This window comes from Rhea americana, unplaced genomic scaffold (genome assembly GCF_003343005.1).
Source record: "Rhea americana isolate MKP2758 unplaced genomic scaffold, rheAme1 scaffold_230, whole genome shotgun sequence".
Lineage (NCBI taxonomy): Eukaryota > Metazoa > Chordata > Aves > Rheiformes > Rheidae > Rhea > Rhea americana.
In genome coordinates, this window is record NW_028186347.1 from 419,290 (window position 1) to 439,518 (window position 20,229).

Below are 20,229 nucleotides of genomic sequence, written 5' to 3' on the forward strand. Positions count from 1 at the left end.
AGACTGTATTAGGAACATGTGTTTATACCAAAAAAAGCCAATTTCAGGACCAGAACCTCAGCCTTCATTCTGTGGTGCATTGCTGGAAAGCTCTACAAAGCGAGATTAAGTCTGAAGCAAAATAAAGATTACTTTAGCACAAGAGTAGGTACAGAAGAACAGAAGCTTGCCTTTCACCCCTGTCTCCCTGACTACATCTCTGTGGCTTAATCCAAAAAAATATATTTTGTCATAGTCCAGCCCTAAAGTTTGGATGATTCCAAGTGAAATTTCCAACAGACTATYGCATGTAAACGATACTGTACTCTCTTTTGGCTTTCTGCCAAATAGTGAACAGTGCCAACATTTGTAGACTTCCCACAGGAAATTAAATAACTGCCCTGTTGGAAATATAAACCCATTTACGGTGGTCAAACTTGCATTTTCCAAAACAATGACATAGTTTGTGCACATGGAGTGCTAGGAAAATCTGTAGGAAGATTTAGAGAAAGCCAAACAAATATGAAACAAAGCCCTATGAAAAGGTGTTTTACACAGCTCTAAGAATTACAGCTTTGTCAGGTGTATTTCCTGACCTGGAGCTCATGCAGGAGCACTTACACGGTTTGTTAGTGAGTATGTTGTACGCATACATGACTGAAGAGCAGCAGAGTAGCACCTTATTTCACTGTTGTCTGTATCCTTTCATCCACTTACAAAGTGTCTGTTGGAGACTTGGGAAAAAAGTCTTGACTTTGTTTTTAACCTGTTGTGTAACTTTTGGTCAAATCTCTGCTCAGGGCTGCCACTCTTTTCCTTACACACTTCATTCTATATTTAAGGCTAACTCCTGTCCCCGCTTATGTTAATGGAGTTTTGCCACTGACATCATCACTACTGAGATTTGGATTATAAAACTACTGAAAAAAGAAGCCTGTTTCCCACTAGGCATTTGTGTACAACCTGGGCTGTTGCATAAATCCTGTCTAGGGCCTCCAGGTGCAGCCACAACAAAAGCAATATTATTTAAGTATTATTTTGTAGTAAATTTGATTCCCATCTTCTCTCCTCTTCACCACCCTGCTAGTGCAGCTTTCTTCCTCTGCCAATGCACACTCCTTGACAGCCGTAGCTATCAACCCAGAACCTTGCATGAACACCACAACTCCTTTAAAATAAATAAGTAATGCTATAAGGAAAAAAAGCAAGGCAGTACTTTCTTCCCTTCCAAGTATGCCACAGAAATAACGTGGACACGCAAGCCAGGAGAGGCACAAGTGGCAGGCAGTGCATTAACCAGAATGGGCTGCTTCGCTAATGGGGAACGCAGGCAGCTGCGTTGCCCACGCTTGACAGAATTAGAAAGTCAGCTATTCCACTTTTGCCGATACTAAGATATAGACAACAGTAGCATTATTCCCTAATAGTATTTCCTTCTCCAACACCATCATGCACTAGAGCAAAACCTGTGCACCTTACCTATTTGTTAATGGAAACTTAATCACACTCCCTGTAAATAGTCTAACCTTGCAGAACAGAAACATTTCAGACCTTGTATTCTTGCACAGTAGGGCCTTTCATTAAAGGATCTGAACTTGTATCACACAGGTGGATAAACATTATTATCCTACATCACACTGATTGGAAAGGAGACAAATCGTGGCAGAGTAGTGGCAGGGTAGTGGCAAAAGTGGAAGCAGCAGGGCAGCCTCTGTGCTGCAGCCTCCTCCCCGCCAGCAGAGAGAAACTGCAGGAGAAGCAGGCTGCGGGAGCGAGCCAGTTCCTTCCAGTAATCAAAGTCACACGGGGACAAATGCTTGAAAAAAAATCCTGTTTCCCTAAGAAACACTTCTAGGACAGATTCAGAAAGAGATTCAGATTATCTGCATGGGCCCTATACATTTTAAAAGCTCACCTATAGTCTTACATGCSCAAACTCATGTCAGCAAAGCAGAAAGACATCTATACATTACTACTTGTATTGCTCCCTCCCTTCTCTCTCTCTTTTCCTCTCTCCTTTTCACCACAGACGTTGTGTTGAGGCCATCTAAAATCTCATCAATTATACCATTAGCCTGATATGCAATAAATTATTTGCATCTTTCAGATTCACATTCTGCATAAGTCATCTGACTTGTGAACAGAAGAACAAGCAAGGAAAAAGAAGCACATTTGCAAGTGGCAGARAGGGTTGCAGCAGGTATGCAGCTTAAAAAAGCCTCTCTGAAATACCATGTACTCTAGGACACTGCTAACCCCTGTCCAGGTCTTGCTTTCAAGTCTCACTCCTGCAAACGGAAAACAACCCAAACTCTCACTCACTTAGGCCCTGATCCAGAAAGGCACTCAAGTGACTGTCTAACTTTAAACACAAAAGTAGTCCCATTTAAATCAACTGGATGACGCGTGTGTTTACAGTTAAGATATTTAAGTGCTTTGCTGGATTGGGGCCGTAAGAGGAGGTTGGTGTTTAACACTTTCGTCGATGTATCATGCCAGTTTCTTGTTCCTTGACAAACTTCATCTATTTTCCATCCGCTGCATCTCCTGTTGTTTCTTGAACAAACACAGATGTCCCCAGTCTGAACACTTCAGATCCTGCCACTGCAGTAACCCAGGAACTGGTAGATAATAAATCAAGTAGTAAGTTATTATTTACAAAGTTCTCTTCACAGCAAAAAAAAAAATGCCATGTTCTCTACTGACAGAGGACAAAGGGCAAACACAGGCGTTTGTGCACATGTGGTGGGGCAAAGGGAGAAGTTAGGAAGGGAAAAACAACCCAGTCTTGCAGAGGAGGTAACAGCCTGAGGCATTTTGCATCACCATAGCCATTACCTCTGTAAGAGGAGTAACAGGAGTCCTCACGTTGCACTTTAGCAGGTAAAGAAACAGAATTTGCTACAAGATTCACCAGTGGAGAGCTACTAGAGATACCTGCGGCTATGCAACATGGCTTTTTATTATTATTATTATCAGAAGCAGAGCATTTGAATCACTAATCTGCAGAGAGAATGGTTTGTCCATCGGTCATCCTTGCAGTGTCTGATGCAAAGCCTTATTTCCAAAGTCCTCGGAGCAGGGTGACAAACCCGGGGTGCCCAGCAATGCACCTTGGCCAGAGGACCCTGCATCCCTGCTGACGGACCAAGACGCACTGACAGCTGGTTGGCCTCTGCTCCCCCCAAGCATTTGTCAGCTCTTTCAATCGGAGAAAACGAAACACATAGATAGCAATGGAATTATTTAAGTAATCAAAGGAAATGGCTTCCTTTAAATCAGAGCTGGAGAAGCTGGTTAGACAGACCTCAAAACAGTCAGCAGGCGACCACTTTGAAAAAGCAAGACTCCCAAGGACTGTGAAAAAAAATACTGCAGAGAACAGAGATTAGAAAAGAGGAAAGAAACAGCATGAAGAGAAAGAAATAGCATGTGCTCCACTAACTGTACCTCTTAATTAAAAGAACACAACTCTGGCTCAAGGAGGTGATGTTACTGCACATCCCTCCTATATCACACATTTTTAAAAGGGATACATTCCTGTTCTTTCAAATGCTAAAGGATTTACATTCATCTGGCTACAGTATGTTACAGAACTAAAGACATTACAAAAAGAATCTCTAGAAAGCTCGTGCTGTTATTCATATATCGAAACATAAGTAAGATATTATTGGTTTAGAAGCTGTCAAGACACTTCTCCGTGTGTTACAACAGAAGTCAAAACGAGACATTATCCAGCCTCCACAAAAGGTTCCCATTGGGCACTGGAAAAAAATTAAAGTCCAGCAGTCCTCTGGGGAGTCAATATTACTTTCCTGAACTAAATCATTACAAGTATAATTCCCATTCATATAAAAGTAATTGTATTTTATATATAAAGCTTCTAATCTAAACAAACTTTTTGAATGAAATCTAGGTCAACCATTTTAGCTGACATGCCAAAATTAAGGTGCAGCACTATCATTTGCTAAAATCATTATAGAGTTTGGGCATATGAACATCTGTAATTCTGCTTGCCAGTACGTACATTCTGCCCCGAAAAAATAAATTGGTACAGATGGATGTAAAATATATATATATATATATATATATATAGTCTCTAAAAAGTGGAAAATAAGAAAAAGCTCTGGAAACTACATTGTCATTAGTGTGCCTTTATTGCATTAGGCCAGACATCTCTCTGCTTGGAAACAAATTGATTGTATCTCTCAGTAAATCAGTCACACTGTAGATAATATACCACTCATTCCCTAGAATAAAGACTAAGCATCTGCTAATAAATACAAAACAACTGAAGAGCTGGCACTGCTGCACAACTGCATGGTATGTTATGTTTCTCTGCTGTTCGTCATGCGCACATAAGAACTGAAACACAGCACATTTCCAACACCAGATCAGGGTGCTCACTTAAGAATATAACTACCATGTGCTTTTGGCACAAGTACAAAAAAAAAATACTTTTGAAAAACAATGCATGTAAAGAATGTCACAATCGGTTATCAGAGCCTAACCATTTCTTTGCATGAGCGCTACTCCATCCTGCCATCCTCCTCTTGCCAAAGTAGCCCCGAAGAGCAGGCAAGCTTTGCAACATGCTCAGAAAGCCAAGAAATTTGGAGCTTTTCTGAACCAAAAGAACCAAGAAGCCTCAAACCATGGATTCTGCAAAGACAATGTATTAYCAGCACAAGTCACAGCAGGTATTTACTCTGTATTTACATCAGTGTAAGGAAGAGCAGGTTYGCTCCAAATATCTTCCTGTGATGTCAAAGTTTCAATTAAGCAAAGCATATCCCAGTTAAAGTAATGTGAACAGAAAACATTAAGCAGATGCTAGCTGATACAAGAACGCACTGATGTCCAAACAAAAAACCAGGACCTCAAATTGCCAATAGAAATTATTTGTCCAAGTAGCTTAAGAGTACAGCCCCAAAGRGCACTCTGCTCCTCAGAGAAGGATGTGAGCAAAGAAGCAGCTGCACCCCGGACCAGGTCATCCTTCCAAACAGTCTTTACGTCTTTTAACAAGCCTTTTACCAAAGAAAGAAAATCACAACGATCAGAATATGCCATTTCACCTCCAAATCTTAACAAACAGCACAGAGTCCCACAAAGGGCAAGTTCTTCATTTACCAAAAAATTTAACAAAACAAAAAATGCACACACACTCTCATACCCCGGAAAATAGGAAGCAAGACTGAGTTTTCAAACCTTCTGTATTTGCCTTCTCCGAGGGTTACCCTGCTCCATACTAGAACTACAAACGTGCAAGGATGTAGACACTGGGGAGATGGCAGCCCTAGAAATGCCTTGCCTTAAAGCTGGCCCCTGCCAGAACTTGCTGATGCAGGCCAAAAAAGGGCTGCCAGAACCTCCCCTGCCAGGTGCACCCCTTTTCCAGCATGTTTTCACCCGGGCTCACATCCAAAATACACCTTTGAAGTCCCAAATGTCAAAACGTCAAAGAGGAATGAATGTAAAATACCCAAAACGTTTCCTAGTTAGGCTTAAACTAGTAAATTCTGCAGAACGGCAAGATCCTCAAGGGATCACATCTTGTGCAACAGGAAAGAGACACTTGCAGCTGCCTTCCTTTTCACTTCATCCAAACAAAAGTTTGATAGATTCAGGCAAAACAGAAAAATCTTGAAGATTATCAAATCCTTTTGGAGCACATAAAAAACAAAAACCAACCAAACAAAAAAACCCCCCACACTTCAGATCACTGAAGTGATGAGAAAACTAATAAAAAATGAAGAGGTTACACAGGAAACTGAAAAACAGGAGTTGTTCCTCAATCAAGAGAGCTACTTTAAATACACCACATTAAAAGTTTCCTTTTTTATTTGTTTATATTCCTCTGAAAGACAAAATGCAAGTTCCTGCCTAGAGAAATGCTATTACTCTTTCTGGACTGCACATGCAAGTAAAACTGTATGCTTCAAGATCAAGGATTGCCTCAAGTAACTACAGCTTTCATTAAATACTGTAAATGCTGTCCTGACATACAAATGGATTTAAAATTTGGAACTGAAACTGCTTATTTCAAATCATATTTCAGCCTGAGACATTTTTCTAGTAGAAATAAACAGTATCTTTCCATTAGGACTCGACTGAATTCTATACTATTTATTATTACACAAATTCAATGTCTTAATTTCCTAGTATATATTTCTTTAAGAAAAAAAGACAGGATATTATGGTTAAGGTTGGTAGAGAGCCTGAGAACATATATCGAACAAGAAATGTAACCATTTGCATTTGACTGTTCATTTTAACTCCCATTACGGTATAAAAGCCATACAAAAGAGGTCAGATAATATTTTGTTTAGTGAAATCAAATACCCCCTGAGCAGACATTTCCCTCTATGCAAAGCATTTGCTTTCTCCCTTCCCCCAAACAGCTCTGCAAGAATAGACACTGTTTTCTCATATGGCAATTGCTTTAAATGACAGTCATCTTTCATCCCTGAAAGCTGAGACAGCTATGCATCACAGTATGGATTGCACTGATCAAAACTGCGCTTTCTCCCATGGTATTTGGTGCAGGAAGTACAAGTAACACTATATTCTGCTTAAAGACAAAATCCAAAGTATTCACATTTCACACGTTCTGCAGAGGACACTCGACATCTCTGGGAAAAGGGCGACCAGCAGAACTCCAGACTACCACCATTTCGCAGTCTTAGTTTTCATTCATTGCACAAATGAATGCACACCTACAGAAATATAGCTAGCTCAGTTGTACTACCACACATCTGAGCAACAACACTGAAGTTAATGGAAATACTCTGAATTTGTACCAGTCTAACAGAGCTCTGCGGCCAAAAATAATATTCTCTCATTTCTTTAAAGCACCACATGCACTTTAAGTCCCAGTGAAGTTAGTTAGGACAACTGCACGTCTCTGTTCTTTGGGGTAAGATTTTCTAGGACACTCAGCTTTCCATGAAAGAACTATCTCTGCTCACTACTAAATGAAGTGTGACCAGAAACAAAGGAGCAAATTATTTTCCATGAAAAAATGAACAGGATGGCTGGAATTTAAAATTAAAGGAACACCTCCCACGCTGATTTTTCAATTTACTTTTTATATCTAAGAGGTAGACAAATATGGTCACTAAGTGCAATGAATTTACGCTGTCTAAAGCGGCATCTTCTAGGGTTATAGCAGCATCCCCTGTACTGCCCAGCAGCACTGTCATGGGGCAACCTGCTTCTGTTTTTCTCAAAGGCCCAAGGAAAGCTTAGGAACTGTTGCCACTGAAGCCAAAATTAGGACAGAGAAATCTTTTTGTATGTTCAGATAATTCACTCCGTACCTCTTAGCTGTACAAAACTGGTATGTTGTACAGCTTCCACCCCTGCATTATGTAATTGCTCCAGGTCAAAAGCAGCAGCTTAGAACCGCAGCACACGATACCACAAAGGCAGCTCTAGTGCTGGAAACCCTATTTTTAACAGAAACATTTTTTAAAAAAATGTACACAGGAAGGTCCAGGCACCAAAGAGATTCTGAAGACAGCCCAGGTTCATCAAAATTTTAGTAAGCAKAGTTCATTTTTCTGTAATACCCAAGATAAAATGGAAGAAAGATGAATACAATTTTTAGAAATGCTGAAATGCTGATTTCTTTAGGACAAACCAGGATGCATCTGCATGAGCAAACATGGAAACAGAGGCCCGATGGAGTGCCAGTGCCTGCTTTTAGCGCTGCTGATTCTGCCAATAGGCATTTCTGATCTAAAAATTCAGAATTAATGATTTCAGGATTCAGATTTCATTTTGCAGAAACCCAAACAAGATCATTAAAAATACATTTCTGTGGGGAACATTCCCTTAATCCAGCCTGTTATTTCCTATGCAACAGTACTCCCCATCAAAAGTCCAGCATAGCAGGGATTCTTTTATATGGGAAATATTTCAGCTGACTGAAAGCAATCATCTGCTAACTTTCCTAAAAGATATGTGCTATGTACTTGTTAAAGGACCCAGGCAGAAAATCTACCAGGCTCTGTTGCTCAGATTGACTGCTTTAATCACCATTACTTAATCACTGAGCCCCAGAAGATCTTAACCAATGGTRGGATCTTTAAAATAGCAAAAAAAGAAAGTAGAGGTTGAAAACTAATATTTCCTTCCTACAGCTCAGTCATTTTCATTTTAATCACCAATCATCTCTAGTGTCAGTAATTTACAGTAAAATTACAGTAACAAATAGCAGGATAATGCCAGGCCTTGATACCCRCTGAAATGAAAGCTCAATTAGAACAATAATCTTTCAAGAACATAAGTATCTTCTCAAGGAGTCTGACACTAGCTTATACAGGCAAGGGGAAAAGAAGTGTATAAAGCTCCAGTGGGATAACCCAACAAAAGCAAAAGAAAGTTGATCCTCCATATCATCATATAACTATCCTTTGTAATATTTCAAATCATTTTACAGTTCTTCTGACAGATATGTACATAGACACCTCTCAGCAAATTACACTGAATATATACACACTTAATCCCCTGCTTGCAGGGCAGAGACAGAATTCTTCCCCTCAGGCCTTTTCAGTTATTGCAATTAGTCCATGTGACGTTACCCGTGATAATCTTAAGAGATAATAACTGGCAGGAGAAGAGTATAACAGAACATCCGACAATTACAGCGTTTGGGAAGGAGACTGCTGTTGAGCTGAAAGGAAAGGAAAGAAAAGAAAAAAGAAAAAAGCCTGAAGTACCAAATTGGCAGAACCCTACACACTGCAATTTTCCAAAGCCAAAGSCCACGCTAGCACTGCTCTGGCTGCTGTGACCCTTGCTGCACGTGCGTCTGTGACGCCCCAGGCAACAGCTTCAGCCGTCTGCCGACACAACAGGACAGACGCTGCCAGCTAAGGCTTTAACGCGGCATTCAACTAAAATCTTTTTGAAAGAGGGGACTGCGCTTACAGTTACCCATGAATTTTTAAGGCTGGATAGGACCATCACAGCAAAGGTGCCCAAGCAGAGTCATAAAGTAGGTTAAAAAATGTCACCTCGCGACCAGAGCCTTCAGAATGGCTCAAGTAAGAACACAACATACCATGCTACCCCACGACTGACGCAAGATGAGAGCGAGTCCTCGAGCATCTCAGTTCCCCGAGACCCCTGTGAGGGTCCCACATTCACAGGAGCCGCTTCCATGTGTGACACTCTCATCAGTGATCCCTTTACCAAACCATGACCCTTTCAACAGGGGAAGGCAGCTAGTTTGCAGGTAGTCTCTATTTTTCTATTGAACAGGTTCCCTGAAAATTAACTTTATTTGCTATCAACATTGAGAAGATCCTTCCCACTCCCCTCAAAGCTAACTACTGACTCTTTTTAATTTTCAAGATAGGTCAAAGAACTTTCCCAGAACTATTCTGATCTCCACAGAGCAACAGATTTGTAGACGGACAGTTATGACTTCCGCCAAAATCTAGCTCCCCATTAAAACTAGTTCAGGAAGAAAGGAACAGGACACTCAGCTTAATGCCCAACCTAACCTATTTGCGTAGCCCTGAACAGCATACCTGAACAAACAGACCAAGACTAATCAGTCTGATGATGACACTCCCTGGAAATTGTGACTTTCAGCCTGAAATCGAAAGGGCGCAAGTTTGTATACCCGCAAGAGTTTGCTTTGCAGCTATAAGAAGTGGGAAATCAAAGATCTTAAGAGGTGTCCATACCAAATGTCAAATTTCTACATATAAAATGTTCTAAAATTTTGTGAACCTTCTACTGCTGGTCAGAGGCCACTGTATAAGCAGTTCAAAGAGTGAAAAATGCTACATTAGACTCTAAGGAAGATTGCATGTTAAAAAAAATTGCAAAACCAGAATGCAAGAGCATAAATCACAGCCCACACAACAGCCATTCTGAGGAAAAATGGCAAATCGGATAGAACTTCCCCCTACACAACCGGAGAAAATCATGAAAATGTCTTCTTCTGATCCCCGATGAATTCAAAGTTTGCTAATCACTAAGATTCTTCTGTAATGAGAGGATGTCTTGCAAGGACCTCATTTTTGAGAWTTTCCAAACAGTAGGGGCTAAAAGAGGCAAAAGGCTTTGACAAATGTTTTTAACTTGGTCCTCTTAAGACCTTCCTAAAGTTCTCTGCTGTACTAAAAATCTGGTTTATGCACATGTAAAATACTACCTTCCTTAATGTGGCGAAGAACACGTGTTTTCCAACACACAGCAATACATTGTGCATAGGAAAAATAAAGGGAGAGAATAAACTATGACAATATTCAACTTATGGCCTGGTAGTGGAATGACCCATAACTTCTGAGAAACAGAGCCCAGAGTCACGATGGCTCGTCGCTCACTCCACCGGGGAAAGGCCCCACGCCCCACTGCTGCATGCACTGTAATGCGTTCTGCTGTCCCACACCAGGTTTCAATTATTCACATCTTACTCAACTTCAGATTTACTTATTTAAAAGGATACAATTTTAACAATAAATCTCAAGGACAGTGTTAATTAAAAGCTAAAGCTTGCCCTGAGCTGGACTTCCAAAGTCCTCGAGAATGTTCACAGCCCATTTATTTATTCCAGCATCGTGTCAGTTATTAAATTACAGTAAATTAAAAACACAGTGACAGACCAATAGCAAAAATAAGTGAGGCTTGTTACATCTCACTCACAAAGGTTGCCAGACTTAGACTCTGACAGACTGCCAAGAAAAGTGAATTTAAAAGTAAGGGGCCCTCAGTTCAAAACCATCCTATCGTGAACATGAAGTGTTTCAGCCTCAGAGGTGCCAGCAGTTCCCAGCTAATCACAACCGCTCAATGCAATTCAGGGCAAAGAGACCAAGCTCTCAAACCGCAACTCCAGACCATTCAGAGCTGTAAAAGCGTCAGCAAMGCTAATACATTGCCTCGGAGAGTAAAAGGAAATCAGTGAAGAGGCTCAAGCCCCAAGAGTACCCAGCCCAGTTAGAAGGTGGCCAGCTTTGCACTGRGAGAACTTCAGAGATACCGCTAATTAGAGCGAACTGCAACCGTCGAGGCCAGCAGCAGCAAAACGCAGCAATTACCAGGGTGAGGCCTGAACGAAAGAACCCACTTAGAATTTCAGATTTAATCTTTGCCTGAATGTTATTTCCGAACTACAACATTCTCACTATTAATTACAGGCTTCCCTCTTGCTCCTAGCTGCTCAGTTGTGGGGTAGCACCAAGCCTCCAGGGCGAGTCAGCTCYCAGGAGAGCTCTACTCTTCCTTTGAAAAGCAAAGGGCACACAAATCAAAACTGGAAACCTTTTCTGCATTTGGAGCAGAACTTCAAAAACAAGAAGAGAAAACRATTCAAGACACTAGAATACGAAGTCAGAAGCCAAGATCCATCTAGTGCTAATCTGCGCCCTTTTGAAAGATTTAATGATGTAAATCCAGACACTGGCCTTACCAATAACAACCACGAGCACTGGGGGTTCTAACCACTGTCTGTAAGTCAGCGTTTTGCAAATATACATGTATTTTGCMCTGCCGACAGCTAACTGACTGGGAATTAAATGACTCCTCGTGTCCTTCTGATAAAACGTAATGAAAGCAGAGCTCAATGTGCTGCCCTCCGCACTCAGCTTGTTCTGGAGATAAAGAGATGTCTCTATCATGCTACAAGTTTTCACAGAAGTCACAGGGAGAGAATGTATAAAAAAATTAAAAGATATGGAATTAAAAATTCAAGTAGAAAATAAAAACTACAACATACAGAATGGTCATTATTTATACAGTATACCAAGTAGTTCAGAGTAAACAAAACAATTATAAAGACACTTCCTTTTATTTATGACCAAATTAATTCTGGAGAAGAGATGTTAAACCATGATAATTGGCCTTTTACAGGAAAAATTGTGAGATGCAATAAAACCTGTCATAAATACCTACAATACAGGCTTCACCATGCTCAAACACAAAATAATACTCTATAAAAGTATCATGGATGAGAGTGAAATTCCCAATATGATAAAGATGATACCTATCAATGAAGAGAAAGGTAGGAGAACGAGTTTTGTTCATTAGAAAGATGCAGAGGGCCTAACTTAATCAGAAATGAGTCATATCTTAGCTAACTCATTTTCTGTCATTTGGCCAAGCTTTAGGATAAAGATGTTTTAAAATCATACAGTTAACATTTTTACACAGTGCTGTGAAGACACAAAGAACTCTGTCCATCCTAGTGATCATTTCATATACTGAATCACACTCATCTTTGAGGTCACAATTACTGAAATTGAACTCAATCAAAAAACCCTCTGCAATTAATATATTCCACAGATGTTCAAAGGTGTGGACACTGAGGCTTTGGGCAGTAAAAAGGGCTCGTACATTTTATTTAGCTGCTGCTACAAACACAATGACAGCATTTCGGTAGCTCTTCTCCTCCAAGAACCAAGTCAAAAAGCTGATTTACCACTTGCTTTGTAGCTTTGCTCCAAACTGGCATAAATATTTTTTCAGTAAATCTATAGAAAAATAAAAGCTTTATCAAACATAGAAATCCACTGAAAACATTCAAAACCCTTTCTATTCATAGAAAGACAGAGAGTACACCCACCTAACCTCATGGAGTATACTGAGTCCTGCCTAACACTTTCTGTTTTTTTTTCAGCTAACTGGGTAGCTAAAGGTCTTGAAACACTAGCAGTTCCACAACATACTAATATTTGCAACAAAACAGCTCTTGCAMACTGTTACTTTATCCAAACATATCCACTGCATAATGTTTTATAACAAAAGCTGTTACACAATCAACAATCCGTCCTTGAAGGACACCAAGACCAAGTTGCCCTTACTGCATGTTCTACCAAACTTTTTAGGAAGCCCATCAGCCCAGCCTCATTACAGCACTCCGCACTCATTCTGCCCTCCTAGTATTTTTTTTATTCTGCAGGAAGCTTRTGCATATGTCATTGATTTTACATTTTGGCTTTTAAATCTAAGCCTTCAGGAAGAACAGACACTTCCTGATCACTTCTTACGATCAGTCACTCACTTAGATTCTGTCCACAAATCAGACAAAAACTCTTAGAAGACCATGGAAAAGTCACTTTAACTGAAAGTACTTTAACACAACAGGCACAATAATACATTTTCATAATAACTAAGGAAATGCTTAGATGAAAACAAACCAAAACACTAACCTATACCCTTTGCTCAGAACAAGTTAATTCTACATACTGCTGGAAGCATTGCCATTATTTTTCAAACAACAGTAGTTACGCAGCTGTAATGATTTAAAGACAAAAGAAAAGGTGCTGGTGTTATTAATAGGTCTTATTAGTGTCCACTTTCTCCCAGGTCTAAGATATCTCAGTCATTCTGCACTCGAAAGCTTGTCAGTTGGGTTAAAGAAAGACATCTCTTCTCTCTATAAACGTCTATTCCCTTAATTTTACCTGGATGTGGTCAGAAGATGGAAATACAAGGATAGGTTCTTTCCAAAGTAATATTGACCCCAAAAGAAGATATAAAGTTCAAGACATGATTAAACTAAAAAAAAAAAATTTGACTCTCTCAAAATTTCCTCACTCACTATTACCATCTCCAGCAACATGTTTTTTCTAAAAAGGCCTCTGAACCCTATGGACTGAACCAAGCCTTATGCCTTTGCCAAACAGATTGAGAAGTACTCACCTCCCCAAGTTAAGCTGGGAGGAGCTAAAGGTCCTCCTGTGTTTTAAAAACAAGCTCATGCAGATAATAAAATCCCTTCTTCTCCACCCTGTATTCTCAGCGCTAGAGCATGCAGATCCTCCAAACAAGGAGCCACCACATTCTACGTGCACTAGCCACCACACGGACACTCTCAGGCAGCACATTACACTTGCACCATCAGTCTTTTAAAGCATGGCTTACCATCTTAGGATAGACKTTCTTCCAACAAAGACAAAATAGTTATGTTTGAAGAGAAACTCCCGTCCTGTTACTGCGGAAGCGCATATCCTTCCAAAGATAATCTCCCGTTCTAAGGGTAAGAAAAGCATATCCTCATATATCTCCAGTCTCTGGAGGGAATGTGTGACAAGGTTATAAAGTTGCTGAGCGTTTTTCCTTGCTTATCTCTGATCTTGCAGTTTCCCATGGTCTGCTGCTGTGCTCTGACACAGAGCTTCACCAGGCTGTCCCTTTCCCAGATGCTGCTGAGCAGATGTTCAGACCTCTGCTGCAGGACGAGCAGGGCATCCAGGAGGGGAACAGGCATACACACTGCTGACGCCCCTTGGAGGAAAGGAGCAGAGGGTCATAGGAAGCCATCGTGAAATATCACTTTCTGCATAYGATCTGACCAGATTGAAAAAAGAAAACTTTTAATAAAATGTTGGCTTCCATTGGGGCCTTCACTAATTGTCCAGGAACCATTTTCTCAAGAACATGACTAGTAATTAAACTTTACCATTGCATATTTGGATGGCTAAGTCCTGAGGCAAATGCAGCACCAACTACCTGTTACTGACTGAAAGCCTGTCTGAACAACGCAGTGCAGAACAGGGCATCAGCAGCAGGTATAAAAACCATGTGCATCTGCACAAAGTTATCAGTGCTTTTGCTAGAACTCTTCAGGAGAAGCATGCCTTGCCTCTACATGTGGTGCCTTGCCTCAGATGTATTTCATTTTTTATTTTTAACCTTCCCCGAMACCAGGGCCAGATGGATCTCCTTTCCCTTCCATGTTCCCAGAGTGCTGCGAACATGCCCCAGCTCCCTGCGGCTGAGTGCAACAACAAGAGGGCCTATGGGGATTAAGCTGCGCTTGGACCAGCCCTGCTGAGCTGGCAGGTCAGAGCCTGGATCCAGACAACACGAGTATGCTGCCTAGACCTTGCCAGCATTGCTGATAKAGCATACTTCCTGCAAGAGACACTTAATTTTTTGTTGTTCTTCAGCGTCCTGTGAAGGTGCTCTGCAGCACCTCACTGATCAAACACAACCGGAGCCTATATGCAGCTTTCTGAAGGGATCTTTGTTAGAAGCGGGTATCAAGTACAATTACCCTGTGGAATCTGGTACAAGTAACAAAGCAGCCTTGGCCTAGGCTTTATTCTGTTTAAGAGCATATTGCAGGCTTTCTTCACAGACTCTGAATGATGATTTGTTGAAATACAGGAGTTCTCTTGACACGAAAAAAAAAAAAAGCCTTCAAAATTTTCTCTTGTTATTAGCCCTAACATTGTACATGATACTACTAAAACACAGTACTGACCCCATAATTAATTATATCTGTCAGTTCCTATTAAATGAGAGCGATACAGTTTTCTGTTCCTGTTGGTGATCATTCTGGCATTTTTAAAGCATTATTTTTCAGGAGTAATACCTAACTAATCACCCTCCAGAGTTGTGTCCATCTCAGCAATATGCAGCATGGGATACCYTTCACAAGTCACTTGTGAAATATCACTCTTTCAAATTTCATTTCCTTTCAAATATCACTCTGCAAATGGACTTGGAATCAGTGGCACTCCGATGTCTCCGCTCAAGGAGRTCCTGGAAGGCAGTGTTCCTCCCTACAGGATGCTGGCATGGAGGTATGCTGAGAAAYCCACATTGTTGCTTTCCCTCACTAAAAGGTTCCTTTCCTACAACTACTTCCCCCCACCCAAGCTGCCTGACTTTGGCTGAGCACCATTTTCAATATCACATTGCATTAGATTCCAAATACATGCAAGCTATTTTATTTTACATTATCTTCCCTAGAGAACCTCAATGAACTTTTTTATCAATATATGCTAAGAATCAGTGCTGTATTATTACCTAATACAACAGTAGTATCTATTTAAGTTGAAATTATTCCATTTTTTCAACTTAGCAAACTCCATAGTCTTTCTGTGTGTTCTGTCATTTTGGGCATCAGAAGGCATTAAATAAGGCAAACCTTCTAATATGCCACAATCCTTGTGGGACAGGAAACGGGTGAGTCTGCTAGTAAGCAGAYAGAAGAAGTTGTAACTTCTTGCATAGTATCTGACCAAAATAAAATTTACACCGAATGTAAAATTTCAATGAATTTTAGAGTGCTCTTCATTCATAAAGTATGTAAAAGTGCAGYCACCAAACCTACAGAAGTATCCTTCAAGTAATTCTAGGATTTTGTTATCATCTAGAAAGAAACCATAGATGATTGCTCTCATTTTATTYGTTCCACTACTGCTTCACTTACGAACAAGCAGATTCATCGTCTTTCAGTATTTCCAAGATCAGACTGAGAATGGGGTGGAAGAAGCCCTACAAAGGCAGCTGTCCAACTGCCTTTCTTTAACCAGACACTCAAATCAAAGATAACACCTTAATCACAAAACAACTYGATTTACTGCTCATTTAAGTGATTCAGCAGTTAGGAATTGCTGTAAAAGCCTAAGCTGCATCATCACTGTCACACCTCTAGCCACAAACAGCAGGGCGCAAGACTCTCCAGCTCTGCCAAGGCCAGAGACACACCAGCATGTACTGCTGGGCTGCTTTACTCAAATATTTACAGCAAGATCAGAACATCTCACTGAAACAGTACATAATACACATTTCTTTACAGTACAAAATAACTGCAGCCCACAATCATTTTTCATCAATTCACATTTGACTGAATCATTAATTCACATTTCTGAATGTTTTTTTTCTAAAGATAAAGACTTAAAGTTTTAAAAATACCTACAACTGCAACAGAAAGCCTGAAACTGAGCTCCCTATGACTACACGGCAGAAGTTTTTTCCAGGGCTTGGGGGAAGGGTTCACTCTYTTTATTTTGTACTAGTTACCTTTCTAGATATTTCTGGCTTGCAGGACAATCTCTATGTGGGAAGCAGCTGCATTTAGTTAGTGACTTTTTAAAGTACTTCCAACTCCAAGGTGCTTTTCAGAGTCTCAGAAGACTGCTGCATTTCTACGCGTGTTTCCAAAGAGTGGTATCTAGTGTCACACCTCAGGGAAGCTCTTTTTTTTTTCTTCTTCCTTAGATTTAGGTATTTGTATTTAAAATTTGTACACAAGCTTTAAAACGCTCCTCTGCGTAGATGGCATTGGCAAGGCTTTAACTGAACAGAAAGCTTGCGTGCATGCAATCAACAGAACAGTAGCCATCAATTACAGTAACAAACACACCACGTCCTGAAAAGAATTTGCTCATACTTCACACAACTCTGGTGAATAAATGAGAGATTACAATCAGAGTCAGCGAAACAGTGAAATTTGTTTTCATTCTTTTATAGGCATACGGCAACACGAGCTTTTTGTTTATTTGTAAACCCAGAACGGGAGAGCGGCTGAAAGAGCGGCCTGCTGACCTACGGACACAACAGCCACCGGGGTATTACGCAGCCTACGTGAAAGCAAGGAACTCTGTCCCACAGGAGGCAACTTCCAAGAAAATCAACAGCACTTCTTATAATCTGAAACATAATCTAGAGATCTATGTTTTTACTATATGCTTTTAAAATGTTGTTATACTATGCAAGCTTCTTCCGTTGTGAGTCCTCATGAAGTTACATGATACTGAACAATAATAAAGTTGAAGTGGTAATATCAATAATCATCTTAGATACTGTGAAGAATGAAAAAATATCCAACACAGAGAGTTCCTGTTACTTACATTCACTTTAACTTTGTGGTTTTATTCAGAATACTATTGGACCAGTCTGTGGGTACCCTTGGGAAGAACATGCATAAAGGCAGCATGAATGCACAAAAGAAAACGTATTTTTGCTTTGTTTTGCCCCGTACAAKGGAAGGTCACTGTCAAAAAGGTTAGGGGAGTAACAGGGGGAAAAGAAAGAAAAGAAAAAGTGAAAAAGAGTTTTTGGAAGGTAATACAGCAAAGGAGTTTTGGTCAYGTGACAATATCTCAACTAAATGGACTACTTGGCAATAATCCCCCAAAAAGAGATGTGAAAACAGTCGTTCAGGATCCTGGCCTACTCACAGATTCTTGGGGCTTGTCCTACTGAGCTGCCTAGGTCTATTCACATGAGGACACTTGTGCACATCTGCGTTATGTTTACCGGACTAGAGTGTCAAACTGGGACTGATGGAGTAGGAATCACGTCTTCACAGATGTCTGGACTAAACGTAGCAGAAGGAGGCTCTGATCCTTCTGGACTTTTGGGAGCTAACAATCTGAACTATTATTTAATGCTTTCACTGTGTTAGGCAGGTCTCAGACTCCCAGATAATCAGCACTAGATCTTTTCTGGGAGTACAAATTAGGTTCCTACTACAGATGGATTTGCATTGCAGCCCTTGTTCGACGTGCCCAGAAAAAGAGTCTGCTACCTATTTAGCTGTCCATACTTGATCTTTCTGAAAAATATGAGAGTGAGGAATAGGAATTGATGGGTTCTGTTTGGYTGGCTGGTTTTCTGATGAAGCAAGATCTGTTCACCCAGCCACTGCAACTATCTTAAAGAAATCTGCAAAATATTTAATACCAAAATTTTGTAAATTAAAGTTTTAGATGTTGAGGCTGCCTAATCCTTCTACAAAATCTAGAGCTTTAACATGTATGGGGGAAAAAATGTAATATGTACTTGTAATACATGTGATAGATGTCTTCTAATATTAAAAGACACAAAATCTGCTACATCCATGGGCCAACATTGTAAGGTTTTGCTACAAATATTAGTTACAATATAGAAAATATTTCAGTGTGGAAGGTAATTGTTTATTAAAAGCTATATGCTCAGACACAGGTAAAATCACATAGTGAAAATCACTTTCCAGCAGAAYTTACAGTAAATGAAAATGGCCAGTTTTGGATCCCCCATTTTCCATTGCATCATGTTTGTTCTTTTCCCCCAGGTTCTTCGAAACCCACAAAACCCCACATTATAACCTTCAAACTTTGAATTCAAACTAAAAATCAGAAGAGGCTGAGTAACTTTATTTCAGTCACACCTTCTACATCCTTAACCTTGGGGTTGGGAGGGGAGAGGGTTGCCTTTCAGCAGTACAGCTATTTTGCAAGCATATACAGAATTCCCTGGAGACAGAGTAAAGCAACATTTGAACGTTTTTCCCCACTGAGATGGCACAGAGAATTCCTGTCCCAAAGCTGGAGCATCAGCCGGTGACGGCATCTGCTCCACTCGTGGACCCACGCGTCCAGCGCAGCCTCGGCACGCGCGGGGCGTGTTCCACCAGCACCGCACGGGACACGCGGGCGCACAGACGGAAACACAGACCCCACCACCGCACGGCGACCGCGCTGCATCTGCTAGCCACAACTGACTCTTTAATGGCAACTGCCCTGCCGTATCTGCAATTTAGCTTAGGGGCTTTAAAACCACAGCTTTTCCAGCTCTGCACCTCTAAATACTTAAGCGTATGAGTCTCACATCTCTTTAGCGCTCTCTTTTTCTTGTTTAAGTGCTAAATATTTATTATGAATATTATCAACCAAGACTTTCCAGAAGTGACCTGTGACTTAAACATCCACCATAAAGCACCTTCCAAGACCCTGACTTTGTGCAGATACCTACTCTTACTAGAACTCTCACAGAGGCATCCAAAATCGCTGCTTGCTTTTTACCAGCCTGCCCTAAACATTTAAATTTCTTCTGCCTAGTTCTACCTAGGTCCCTTCATGCAGGCGTTAGGCTGCTTTAAGCACAGGACACTGCAAAAGGCTGAAAGCAAACCTCTTGAACAAGGGGGATGGAGAAATACATATAATGGTCGTAAAAACGAAATCGAAGGGGCTTTCTTTAAAAGTTAAAAGGAAAAAAAAAACGAAGTTTGGGAAGGCTGTAAGGGCAGGGAGCGGGGCAGAGGTGCCCCGAAGCCGGGGCTGACGGAGCGCAGGGCGGTGTCGCGGGATCCCCGCCGAGCTCCTCAGCGCGGCCGTTAACGGCCGTTAGCGGCGCCGCAGCCGTTAACGGCGCCGCCGCCGCCCCGCTCGCGACGGCCGCGGCCCGGCCGCAGGGAGCCCGCGGCGGGCACGGGACAAAAGCGGCGGCGGGCGAGGGGCAGCCCCGCGCGTCCCTACCTTGCGTGGCCTCGGCGAGCTCCGCCCGGCTCCCCGCGCGCAGCAGCAGGAGCAGCGGGAGCAGCAAGAGGCTCCCGTCCCCGCCGCCCGGCCGGGGCGGCTGCTGCATTCCTGAGCCGCCGCCGCCGCCGCGCTACTCCGACATCCACGGCGCAGCGCCGGCGTCCCGGGCCGGCCCGCTGCGCTCCGCGGCTCCTCCCGCGCCGCCGCTCTCCGGGCGGGGAGCGAGCGCCGGGCGCGGGCGGCCGCCACC

The 20,229-nt window shown here is 41.6% G+C and overlaps 1 protein-coding gene across 1 annotated transcript in view; it reads right to left on the reverse strand.

Annotated features, from left to right (window-relative positions):
- The window catches only part of ROR1 (ROR family WNT receptor 1), a 156,402-nt gene extending 136,179 nt beyond the window's left edge, over window positions 1–20,223 (reverse strand). Inside the window, exon 1 of the mRNA XM_085306045.1 lies at window positions 19,977–20,223. Coding sequence (XP_085162171.1) covers window positions 19,977–20,085 — 109 coding nt within the window. The 5' untranslated portion in view covers window positions 20,086–20,223. The remainder of the gene's footprint in view (window positions 1–19,976) is intronic.
- Window positions 20,224–20,229: the final 6 nt, after the last annotated feature.